The sequence below is a fragment of the Armigeres subalbatus genome, chromosome 2, assembly GCF_024139115.2.
Source record: "Armigeres subalbatus isolate Guangzhou_Male chromosome 2, GZ_Asu_2, whole genome shotgun sequence".
NCBI classification, from domain to species: Eukaryota; Metazoa; Arthropoda; class Insecta; order Diptera; family Culicidae; genus Armigeres; species Armigeres subalbatus.
The window spans coordinates 32,039,328-32,052,873 of record NC_085140.1 but is presented as its reverse complement, the minus strand read 5'-3'; the positions used below and the strand labels follow the sequence as shown (position 1 = coordinate 32,052,873).

Genomic DNA, 13,546 nt, shown 5'->3' with positions numbered 1-13,546 from the left:
AAATACACCCTCAACTACCGATTTGGTGAAATCCAACTAAGGAAGATTACAGATCAACCGACTGCCGCTACCGCCAATCCGACTGGAAGGCCGACCCAAGAGCAATCTGAGGAGGCCTCCTGTTCGGGCGAGGTTCGGCTAACTGGAAGGCCGACCCAAGAGAAATCTGAGGAAGCCTCTGGTTCGGGCGAGGTTAGTAAATCTCACCCCAAAAGCACCATAAAGGCTAGTCTGTCCGCCTCTAAAGGAAAAGCTCGAAGCTTACATGCGACCCCCTGCTCTAGTGGTACCAAACCAAAGGTATCTAAACAGGGCAAAGGGGTGCAAAAAGCGACAGTTTGACCACAGAGGCGAAACTGGCGGGCCAGGTTGCTACAGGGAAGAGAGAAACCCAGACTGTAATACCAAACGACATCCTGATGATCCGCAACATCCAAAGCCGGACAGTCGTCGTCCGGAAAAAAGCAGGAACCCGGAAATGGCGACTAAAGTTCTGCAAGTGAACCTCCACCATGCTGAGAGCGCCACGGGTGTGCTCTGTCGGAGGTTCACCAAAGAGAATTTAACCGTGGCCCTCATTCAAGAGCCATGGGTCAATAAATCCAGAATACAAGGTATTCCACAACACTCATGTAAGTTGGTATATGATGACAGCCAGCTTTCTCCTAGAGCGGCTATTTTATTACATAACAACTGTAAATACTTTCCAATTTCGGAATTCATAAAAGGGACATCGTAGCGGTCAGGATGGAGGTACCTTCCGCCAGAGGGAGTAGAGAGATCTTGGTGGTCTCGGCATACTTCCCAGGTGACGTGGACGAAATCCCTCCTCCAGAAATAGCTGCGCTCGTAGCCTACAGCCACCGACACAACATCCCCTTCGTCATAGGGTGCGACGCAAATGCACATCACACCGTATGGGGAAGTACCAATATAAACACCAGAGGTGAGTACCTGTTACAGTTTCTCTCTTCCAAAACATTGACATTTGTAATGTTGGTGACAAGCCCACGTTTGAAAACTCCATTCGTCAGGAAGTTTTGGACTTGACTCTATGTAGTCGGTCTATCTCTGATAAAATAAAAACTGGCATGTTTCTGAAGAAATATCAATGTCAGACCATAAACACATCATCTTCGAATGGGAAGGGGTCTAACGATGGAAAAACGTTTAAAGATCCTAAGAAAACTGATTGGGAATCCTACTCAGCTATCCTACGATCCGAAGAGTACATCATAGAAAGTCACATCAAGTCCATAACACAATTGGAAGATGCGTCCAAATCCATTAAAAACAAAATCCTTAACGCCTACCAAGAGAGCTGTCCAACTAAATCAACTAGTTCGAGTAGAGACGTTCCATGGTGGAATAAAACTCTTGAGAAGCTTAGGAAAACTGCGCGTAGGGAGTTCAATCGTGCTAAGCGAACCGGCGATTGGAGCCTATACAGAAAGGCCCTGACGAACTACAACAAAGAAATAAGGTCAGCCAAACGGAAATCGTGGATTTTAATGTGTGAAAGCATAGAGAATACACCCAGGCCAGACTCCAAAAAACTCTTTCAAAAGACCACTCCAATGGTGTGGGTAGCCTCCGAAAGACGGATGGTTCGCTCACTGTAGAGCCTAGCGATACACTGAGCGAATTGTTAAAGATCCACTTCCCTGATTCAATCCCTGAGTCGAGCATCGGCGACCAAGGCACTGGAATTGCTGTCTCAGATCCACAAGAGATCCAATCATGGGTTTCTGGGTCTGACGCAATAAAGGTTGCAAAGGAAGCTTTCACTCGGGCCAGGGTTGAGAGGGCTGTGAGATCTTTCGAGCCATTTAAGTCTCCTGGCATGGATGGAATATTTCCAGCGTTGATCCAAAAAGAGGAGAAAACACTGGTTCCACCCTTGGTTGAGATTTTTAAGGCGAGTCTGATTTTGGGGCACATACTTAACGATTGGCGTCAAATCCGGGCTGTCTTCATTCCGAAGGCAGGCAAGAGAGATAAAACCAACCCCAAAGCATTCAGGCCGATAAGTTTATCCTCTGTAATGCTCAAAATTATGGAAAAGGTACTATGCGAGTACATAAATCACAAATTTATGAAAGCAATGCCTTTGTCAAAAAACCAATTCGCTTATCAAAGTGGAAAATCTACGATCTCGGCACTACATACGGTAGTTCAAAAATCGAAAAACACTTAATGCAAAAGAAATTGCTCTTGTAGCATTTCTTGATATCGAGGGCGCATTCGATAACGCTTCTTATTCGTCTATAGGGTCAGCAATGTTGAGGAGAAAATTCGACCCATGCATTGTTACCTGGGTACATGCTATGCTAGCTAATCGGAAAATCTCCTCTGAGCTTAGCGGTTCATACATCACTGTTAAAGCAACAAGGGGTGTCCGCAAGGCGGAGTGCTTTCTCCTTTGTTGTGGTCACTGGTGGTGGATGATGTTCTAGACAGCTTAGAGAGAAGAGGCTTCGAAGTGGTTGGATATGCTGATGACGTTGTCATTATTGTACGAGGCAAATTCGAAAGTGTTATCGTGGAAAGCATGCAATCTGCCCTAAATCACACTTTTTCCTGGTGTCAAAAGTATCAACTAGGCATAAATCCTACCAAACATTCCATTATCCCTTTCACCAAACGGAAAAAGGTACAACTGAAACCCCTTTTCTTGAATCAAACACAATTAGTTTATTCAAGTGAAGTAAAATATCTAGGTGTCATACTCGACGCAAAGCTTAATTGGAACTCTCATCTCCAATCAGTTGTGCAGAAAGGTCTCAATACACTTTGGGTTTGTTCAAAAACCCTTGGTAAAAGATGGGGCCTAAAACCAAGTATGATCATGTGGATATATAAAACCATTGTCCGTCCCAGGACAACTTACGCTTCCCTTGTCTGGTGGCCTAAAACTAATGAGGCTGCTGCAAGGCTGCTCAACAAAATCCAACGCACCGCTTGCATAGCCATCACTGGTGCAGTTCGTAGTACACCCACTTTGGCCCTAGACGCAATGCTTCACCTGCCCCGGTTAGATCAATTCATAAAGCTGGAAGCGGAAAAAAGTGCTCTAAGGTTAAAGAGAACAAAAACACTGCTGTCGGGAGACCTTGCGGGTCACCTCAGCATATTAAATGAATTTGCCATAAATCCCGCAATAGGAATTTGTAGTGACTGGATGGAAACGGTAGTCAATTATGACTTACCTTACGATGTGTTCATTCCTTCCCGCCAGGAGTGGGAAGGAGGTGGACCCAACGTTCCAACAGGCTCTATAAATTTCTTCACAGATGGTTCGAAAATGAATAATCTGAGAGGATCCGGAATCTATGGCCCTACAACAAAAATTTCTGTCCACTTAGGACAGTGGCCCTGATATTTCAGGCGGAAATATATGCAATATTAGAATGCGTGTTATTATGCCTGAGGAGAAAGTATAGATTTGCAAAAATATGTATTTTCTCTGACAGCCAAGCGGCACTTAAGTCGCTTAATAACTACACTTGTAACTCAAAGCTAGTGTGGGAATGCATTCTGGCTTTGAAAAACTTATCCATACGCAATCGAGTCTACCTATATTGGATCCCAGGACATACGGGTCTAGAGGGAAACGAGATTGCTGATGAGCTAGCCAGGAATGGATCTAATGAAAGGTTCATTGGCCCTGAGCCCTTCTGCGGGATCTCAGACTGCTCTGTAAAAATGGAACTGAACAAATATATGGTCAGTCAAATCACATCAAACTGGAATGCACTTCCCCATACGAGCCAATCCAAAAGGCTCGTAACGATTAACCCCAAGAAAACCCAACAACTATTAGGTCCCAACAAAAGGGATCTCAACATCTACACCGGTCTAATAACTGGACACTGCCCCTGCAGATACCATCTACAAAAGATCGGAGCAATCCAAACCTCAAATTGCCGCTTCTGTGACGAGGAGAGAGAAACATCAGAACACATCCTCTGCTATTGCAGTGCAATCACCCAACGTAGGTTCAAAGTTCTCAGCAAGCCCTTTTTAGGGCCACTGAAGGTGTATTATTGTAAATGTACATAGTGTAAAAAGTTAAAATAAATTAGTCAAGAAGTTGAATTTTACAAAACCTGAAATAAAAGTGAATACTAAACTCTATAAGACTTACCTGTGATGTGTGTGTGATTGGTCGGTGTACCTGAAAAGAAAGAAGCAGATCTAAAAGAAACCATACTTACCTGTGATTCGAACTGCGTCCCCGTTGTACTGTGTGGTTGAATTTAGTGAGCACAGAATCGCTTTTTGTGAGCTATTTGAACACCGCCAAATGTCGTACCGCGAAAAGTTACAAACCGCCAAATGTTATTCCGCGAAATGTTCAACCGCGAAAATGAATTCCGCGAAATAGTTTTCGGTGAAATATTATACAATCATCCTGAAGCAAATGTGAACAGAACACATCGAGATAGAGAGATATCGATAGGGAGATCCATGGGGAGACTATCGTGATATAGAAAATGTATGTGGATTGAAGGGACTGTGAAAATCATCGACATAGAGCGAGATATCGAGATGTAGAGAGTCAACAGTATCTTCATAAGGTTCACTTGGACTACTGCTTTACTTCATATTATTAATATTATTTTTATTATTAACACAAAATTTGGAGGAAGGAAAAACCCCTTTGAGTGAATTCCTAATGAGTTGCTTCTCAAAAAGGCACAAAACCTCCTCATCTTTTCAAAAAATGTTACAAATTAAAAAAATACAACTAAAGGCTCATGCGGCATTCATCCATTAAGGAGCCAGATTCTTGATGTGCTTTACTTCATATAAAAAAAAGTTTAAATTCTGGATTTTTTTTTCAATAAATAGCAACCGTGTACCCAAGCAGCAAATGTCGGATTTTTATACTGTTCTTTATAAATTCGATTTTTTTTATTTAAAAACGGTTTGAAGATTGCCTAGCTGTTCCTTAATTGAATATAGAATAACAGTTTGTTCCCTATAGTAGGTACATTCTCAGATTTTGTCGTATTACTGTATAGAACATTTACATATCTTCACGCATTTTGGACATTATCTGTATAAGAAGCATTGAACAAATCAAGCTGCCTTCTATATATGCCAAGTACTCAAACAGTATTGTAAGAATTGATGGTTAGGTGTGCGGTCAACTTTTATTTTCGATTGGAACCATAGAAGATGAATTAAACAATTGCGTATTTCTATTGATGTACGTAACCGAAAACTAATATTTCAATTAGCCGAAGGGAACTACCAGACATTCATGATGACATGTGTTGAAGCAATCATTTGCATGAAATTGAGTTCATTAGGTCAGTTGACGTAAATGGGAAATACATTCAGTTCGTTATTTATTTCCAATGCCACTGTACAAGTCATTTAGTCTTTTAGATTTATGAGGTGATACGTTCATATGGCACATTCTCGGTTTCCGTCAGTTTGCATGCACAACAGTTGACTAAGATTTGAAGACCTTGCTCTACCGGTGTGCAGTTCGTGTTGTTTCAACTAAACGAATTACTCGGCTCCGACCGGACCATAGCGCCCTCGAGGCGGAAGCCGGGGCATGCCTCAACTCGCTAAGTTGACAAAACTTTATGAGACCCACAGCACACGGCCTGCAGCAGCGCACCCAATTCGCGTAATAATCCACCACCGCCAAACCAGCCAGCCGCGGCAACAAGCTCGCAGCAGATCATCCGGACAGAGCCACAGCGCGCGAGCATAAATTATTTATTTATATTAGCCCAACCGAAACCGAAACTTATACGTCTTTGCACTCGAGCCTGGTGGGGCATTTATGACTCGACTCGGCTGCATGATGATGCCCTTGCAATGACTACAGCAGCAGCAGAACCAGTGGGGAAGGAAGGTATAATAGGCGACATTTATGCATTTCTTTTAAATTTCTTTAGAAGTATCTTTCGTTACAAAAGTTCTTGAAGAGTGTGCGATCAATATCGATTAAAAATAAGATAATAATACTGCAGTAAACTCTAATAAGCACTCCAATAAGCACTATTATTAAAAAATCCATTTTATTTGAAATGAAGAATCTTCCTTCCTTCGCCATGCATTTTCGACCATCTTCCCCTACCAGCAGAGAGACCCTTCCTCTCCGGTTATGAGAATATATGTTGGCGTGATGTCAAGCTCGCTGTTATGCTGTTCCTGTACCTAGCAGCTGATGATGCCCGGGATTGCGGCGACAAAACTGCACAAACTAACGACAGCAATATCGGGCAGGGAGTGGAACAACACTTCTGAGTTCGTATCCGCCGACTTTTGGGATTGGGGCAGAGCTGAGGAGGAGTGCCAGCCAGCATCGCGACGAGATCGCGGAGGAAAAACACACACGCGGGAACCATGCCCATAACCTAACCACTAACTGCCATTTGGCTTCGGTGAGTTATGGGTTGAGAGATAATGAAATTATTAAAATTTATGGATGATTTCGGGAACATGTGGAAACCGGGAAAGGGCGTTGTTATTTGGATTATTTAACCATGAAGACATCTAAGTCCTTTTCGAAGAAAACGTTACTACCACTTGAACTTTCGAATGGAAGCAGCAATGTTTGCCTTGTTTAAATAAGTAAACAAGTACCTATGTAGGTAATTACAAAATAAAAGTTTAGACTTGTAGTTAGAAGTCTTCATCAAACATACAAGGGACTTTATTTTTTTAAATGAATCCTTCTCGTGCGACGAACCATGCATGCAGTTGTCAATTACTCGTAATCGATAAATATTTAATAACACTACAAGTGGTTTTAAGGGGGATGTTGATGTATGATCAAAAAGAAAAGTAGAAAAGTTCCTGACGTTTAAGGACAAGGTTGGAAGAATATATTGTATTGCTATTCGTTTTCTTTAACTGCGCTAAATAGGGCACTGCACGGACTACTTTGTCTCTTTCTTACTGCAAAGAAATTAGAAAACAACAAGGCCAGTAAACGTCAAAATTTATGAGGAACGAAAGAGAAAGAGATGTTTCTGTGCAGTGCCCTATAGCGAAGAATAAAAGGTAATTTTTGAGCATTATATGTTGTGGACTTAAATATTTGTTTCACAGCAACGATTCATTTGCAACGTGAATCATATTGTTGGATCGCTTGCATGAATTTACGATCTGTGCTGAAGATGCCTCAAAGCGGATTATATACGAGCTGGCAGATGACGGGAACGAAAGGAAGTGTGAAAAAATGCGCTCAAAACGATCGCAGTAGGTAATCGCAAAGATTTTGGATGGTTGAAATTTTTTGTTGTCATTGCGGAATTTTTCTAAGGCCAAAAATATGTCTCTGGATTTGACCCTGGAGGCGGGCGAGGAGATGCGTTTCCTGAACAAGGTTAGCCGTCTGGTCCGGCGATTGGAAAAGAAAACGCACTTCACGCACCGGGAGCTGGAGGTGTGCCTTTTGATTTACCACAAGCTGTCCAAGGACGAGGAGGACAACAAGGGACAAGTCTCACGTCACCAGCTGGACACTTTGTTCGATAGTGCCTTTGGGATTTCGAACGTCGAAACAGTGGGGAGAATTTGCTGCGCATTGGACAAAGGTGTGACCTCGTTCATGACTATGGAGGCGTGGGCGAAAATGTTGTCACTGTTTTTGAAGGGAACATTCGACGAAAAGATTGAACATTGCTTCCGGTCGTACGACATTGGCGGAGAAGGAATACTGCGACGGGAGCATATGATGGTTTTGTTGCGGAGTTGCTTTATCAAACATCAAGAGGAAGAAGTCGAAGAGTCAGTCAAAGACATGGTTGAAATCCTCATCCGACGAATGGACATCGACCGAGACGGGGCCATTTCCTTGGACGATTTCCGGGAATCCGTACACAAATCTCCTGAACTGCTGGAATGTTTCGGACAGGCACTTCCTGATCGAGCTCACGTGTATGCCTTCTCAAAAACCTTCCTGGATCAAACCGTTGAGTTTTAACTTCTTGTTCAGTTAAGAAAAAATCCCATAAAAAGTATTAAAACTGTTCATTTGTACCACCCCAAAAACGATGTTGTTTGACACTAACAAAAACCCATTAAAAATTAATCAAAAAGTCAAGTTTTGGCATCGCCACTTGTTCCGAGCCAACAGTGGTTGGGAAAGTCAAGCGACCAAAAGCAAATCGTACCAAATGAGAAAACAAGTGTCTTCCACGCTCTTCCCCCTTTCCGACTTCGAAATTAATCTTCCTAACGATGCTTCATATCTTTCCTGTGAGTTTTCCGCTTTGATGTGACTGTGATCACGGACTATGATGCTGTGACGCTCTGTGGCGGATCCCAAATCTGATTGCCACTGCGACGACTACTCCGCTGTACAGACTCTGGCGTCTAGCAGATCACAGTTTGTGTTTTCAGCTGTTGATGATGAGTTAGTTTCCACTGTTGCGTAGATGGCTACTGGCCGAGGGAAACCGGATTAGGATCAAAAGCGAGTTGGTGCTTAAATTTGTTTTCGTGACAACGTGTCATAGTTGCTGCACTGGCTGGGTGGCAGCAGTAAATAATAAATTTGTGCTAGTTCTGATGCCAGGTTGGGACAAGTTCAACCTCGGTTCGAGGAAGGATGTGAGTCACTGTTTGAGAAGAATTGTATACTTCTTTTTCTATGACATAGAAAGACGTCCTCAAAGCAATTATCTTTCTTTCATAATCGAGCATTAGGCAGTCTCATCCACGATTTAATTTTATTTGTATTTTTAATTAGGTCACTATACAGGGTCGACAAACGTTTATTTCTGCTCAGTGCAGTATTCGATCGTTTATCAGATGGCCACTATGTACACTCTTATACACGTGCTACGTACTAGTCTTTTGCGAAAGTTTGTAACTATAGATTATCTTTTCAATATCTCACACTTTGCTGTTGTTCGGTTTTCATAACTTTTACGATTTAGACTACAAAACACTACACATGCCTGATTAGATTAGTTCTATTTTTGGCCACTGTTATGATTATCGAGGAACTTCCAGAACCGTAATGCTTTGCAGCAGTAAGGACAAATTAGTCTTAAATCTGTTCAAAAAGATCCAGCTCTTCCCAATGAATTCATTCAGGAAATACTTCTATAATCAACCTGTTGTGCAAGTTCCATAGAAACCGTTTGTTGTGAAGATTGATTCCGAGAAGTAGTAATTTGGATTTTGTGAAGATTTGAGATAAATTTGCCTGTATTATCCAGAACAACTCCATGGTCCTACAAGAGTTTAATCGAGGATGCCTACTCTAAATGATGGTAGACGTCTAACGTTTATGCTAAATAGAAATCAATCGAAGGATTTAGGCAACTAAATATTTGCCTCCCTTTTGAATTTGTATAAGAGCATTAATTGATTGGAGAAGACTGTCCTTAACTACTATCTACCTTCTGAGATGGATTCGCAGTTCCAAACATCGACCAGTCCACTTCAAAGTTTAATTCACTCAACTATGTCCTTTGTGCCTCTAAACCACCACCACAGCTTAATGTTTCTTGATCCAAATAGTACCGACAATAATTTCGGCCAATTATATGCGATTGCTCCTTCATTTGTTTCACAAATTTTCGTTTGAAAATTGCACATTCTTCAACTGTGATTGACGAGATCCATGAAGTTGAATACACTTCACAAATTCGTTTGAAATACATCCAACTTGTTGGCAACTTATTTCTGGTCGACCTTTTGTCCTTTTGGACCTTTTAACCCTTCCGACCTTTTGTCCCTTTCGATCTTTTGCCTCTTTCAACTTTTTGTCCCTTTCAACCTTTTTTCCTTTCGATCTTTGGTCCTTTCGACCGTTTGTTCCTTTCGACATTTTGTCCTTTCCATCTTCTGTCATTTCGACCTTTTGTCATAGATTCCGGGCATGTTTTAGGTAGGACGCAAAACATTCGCAAAATCCGAGTTTTTTTTTGTAATTCCTTAGAGAATATCTTCTGGAAGCCCATCAGGAAATCCACTCGAAATTATTTCAAGAATTCATCTAGAAATGTCAACAGTGATTCAAACCAGGAATTCCTTCTCGAATTTCTCCCAAAAAAATCGTCAACAACTCTTCCAAAATTTTGTTTCGAGATCAGTAGGAAGGAAGTCCATTGGGAAAAAAAATCAAAAATTTCATCGAAAGTTCCCCTATGAATTTATTCTAAAATTTCTATAGGGATTTGAACCAAAAATTCCTTCGCGAATTTCTTCAGGAATTTCCTAAAGAAATCATTCATGACTTGTTTCGAGAAGTACTCTCAATCGAAGTAATCGCACAAAAAAATCAATCGGAAACTTAGCCTGGAGAAATATACCGGAACAATTCCTAGAGGATTTTTTTTAAAGCAAACTTTAAGAAACTCCTGGGAAAACTTCGAAACAATTTTCGGAAGCAATTTTTCCGAGAAATTTCCGGAGGAATTCCTGGAGGAACTTCCGGAGGAATTCCTAGAGGAACTTCCGGAGGAATTCCTGGAGGAACTTCCGGAGGAACTTTCGGAGGAATTCCTAGAGGAACTTCCGGAGGAATTCCTAGAGGAACTTCCAGAGGAATTTCTAGAGGAACTTACGGAGGAATTCCTAGACGAACTTCCGGAGGAATTCCTGGGAACTTCCGGAGGAATTCCTAGAGGAACTTCCGGAGAAATTTCTAGAGGAACTTCCGGAGGAATTCCTAGACGAACTTCCGGAGGAATTCCCAGAGGAACTTCCGGAGGAATTCCTAGAGGAACTTCCTGAGGAATTCCTAGAGGAACATCCGGAGGAATTCCTAGAGAAACTTCCGGAGGAAGTCCCAGAGGAACTTCCGGAGGAATTCCTAGTGGAACTTCCGGAGGAATTCATAGAGGAACTTCCGGAGGAACTTCTGGAGGAATTCCTAGAGGAACTTCTGGAGGAATTTCTAGAGGAACTTCCGGAGGAATTCCCAGAGGAACTTCCGGAGGAATTCCTAGAGGAACTTCCGGAGGAATTCCTGGAGGAACTTCCGAAGGAATTCCTGGAGGAACTTCTAAAGAATATTCTGGAGGAACTTCCGGAGGAATTCCTGGAGGAACTTTCAAAGGAATTCTTGAGGAACTTCCGGGAAGATCCCTGGAGGAACTTCCGGAGAAATTCCTTGAGGAGCTTCCGAAGGCATTGCTGGAGGAACTTCCGGAGGAATTCCTGAAGAAACTTCCGCAGGAATTCCTGGAGAAACTTCCGGAGGAATTCCTGGAGAAACTTCCGGAAGAATTCTTGGAGGAACTTCCGAAGGAATCCCTGAAGGAACTTCCCGAGGAATTCCTGAAGGATCTTCCCGAGGAATACCTGGAGAAACTTTCCGAGGAATTCTGGAGAATTTTTCGGAGGAATACCTGGAGGAACATCCGGAGGAATCCTTGGAGAACCTTCTGCAAGAATTTCAAGAAGAACTTCCCAACGAACTTGTGGAAAAATTTCTTGAGGAACTTATTGAAGAGCTTCTGATGAAATTCCGGAGAAATTTTGGCGCTCGAAACTAGTTCACACCGACCCACGCCGCCGCCGATCACCAAGGGCGTGATGCCACCACGCCGCTACCGCTGGCTTAAAATGATCTATCACGCCACCGCCATTTTAATCGTCGCACAGGTCTACTGACGGGACCGTTGAGTTATGAAAGTACCGAGATAGTGAACACATTTATAATTGACTGAATGGTTGAAATTTGTTTTCCTATTAAGTGAAGTGAGAAGTGAGATGATCGAATTGTATAGGGAACCACCAGAACCGAGTAGTGATAAATGAGATGTTAGAAATGAGTACAGTGTAGTGCGAAGTGAATACTGTGGAATGGAAATGAGTATTGAGTAGTGAGATGCGTGCAGTAACATGTGAGTAGTGGAAAGCGAGAAATGAGAAGTGAGTGGTGAGAAATGAGTAGTGAAAAGTACGATGTGAGTAGTGAAATAAACAGAAGCAAGGGGTGAGCAGTGAGTGATGTTTATTGGGAAGTGAGAAGCAATGTTGATTAGTAAGAAGTGGGTGGAGAGATATAAGACAGAAAGAATATTTCTCACCTATCGTTGCTCGGATCTCACTTATCTTACTACTCCCTTCTCACAATTCAATTCCCATTTCTCCCTTCTTACTGCTCTCTTCGTTCATCTTGCTTATCACCTCCCTCTTCCCATTACTTACTTCTCACTTAGCACTTGTCACATGTAATTTCTCACTTCGCCCATCTCATTTCACACTTCGCCTTTCTCATTTCTTTCACTTTACTTTCTCCTTACCATTTTGCATTTATCGCTTCTCCCTTCTAAGTTTTAACTTTAAATTTTTCACTTTTCACTTCTACTTACTACTACGAATTCATCAATTCTAACTTCTCACTTCTCATTTCTCACTCTCTTCTACTCACTTCTTACTTCGCACTTCTCATTTCTCACGTTTGACTTCGATTTTCGCACTTCTTACTTATAACTTTTGATTTCTCACTTCTTACATCTCACTTCTCATTTGACTCTCTACATCTCGTTGTTCTATATCTTGATATCTCTCCCTATGTCGATGGTTTTCTCGGTCCCTTCGATCTACATACATTTGGGCATTCTACATCTCGATAACCTCCCATTCCTCTTCCATTTCTCGATCTATCCTTATCTCGATGGTCCTTTCGGTATTGAGATGTGGAGAGGCGACTGTTCTTTTTAAATTCAAATTACCAATCATAAAATTATGCCAATTTGACCGTGATTTCATTATTTGAATCCATTATTTGACTTCAACGGCAAATTTCCAAATGCGATTACTCAATTGTAGCTCCAAGTAAGCATCTTGAAAAATCAAGTCTCCAAAGCCAATCTTCAATTCTTCACTTCACATAAAATCTCTAAAAAATAATTTCAAACTTCTAAATCCATTTTAAAACTACGTATCTCCTCATTCAAATACTGAGCTCAAAGTTATTAAATCCGACCTTCAAATAGCTAAACAGAAACTGTGAAATTCTCAAATCCATTTTCCAAATCTGAAATCCTTTGAAAAATTCTTAGCGTCAATATATTTCAATCAAATAAGTTTCATTTTTTTCTTCAAATTGTACGGTGGTGTAACCTTTTAAGGACAAGATTGAAATAGTTCGACAATAATGGGCCGATAGGCGATAAGCGATAAGCTTTAGGAATAAAATGTACCACCATGGCGAAAAAAATATAATCAAACAACTAGTTGGCCCTTGAAAATAGTTAACCGAGCGAGATAGTTTAGTTTCCACACAGAAGCTGAAACGAAGAATTAAGGCTTGATGTAGAATAAAAGAACGAAAGAACTTTCAAGTGAAATGATCCGTAACGTAACGTAAAACCGTTTTCAGATTGGCCTGTTTATTGTAAAAGTTAACGAATAACAAAAATAGTTTTGTTACAATATTCCTTTAAAGTGAAAACGGCTTCTAATGAAACTGTAATTAAAGTTTAATTAGAACTATAATATTTTTTGTAACAGAAAGTTTGTTAAAAGTGATCGCCTTCAAACCAAAAATAGCTTTTATACATGCCTTTTTCTTTATAGATAAATGTTATTTTATGATTACGCCGCC

The 13,546-nt window shown here is 41.3% G+C and overlaps 2 protein-coding genes across 14 annotated transcripts in view; both read left to right on the top strand.

Moving 5' to 3' along the window:
* Nucleotides 1-13,546, top strand: part of LOC134218429 (collagen alpha-1(XVIII) chain) — an 865,092-nt gene that overhangs the window by 283,655 nt on the left and 567,891 nt on the right. The window lies entirely within an intron of this gene.
* On the top strand, nucleotides 7,203-8,016 carry LOC134214206 (calaxin-like). The gene has a single exon (XM_062693618.1). It carries the CDS (start codon nucleotides 7,304-7,306, stop codon nucleotides 7,955-7,957), a length of 654 nt encoding a protein of 217 aa, XP_062549602.1. The 5' UTR covers nucleotides 7,203-7,303; the 3' UTR covers nucleotides 7,958-8,016.

Excerpts from the sequence above, each read along its gene's own strand:
- LOC134214206 (XM_062693618.1), top strand. The coding sequence starts at position 7,304 with ATGTCTCTGGATTTGACCCTGGAGGCGGGCGAGGAGATGCGTTTCCTG.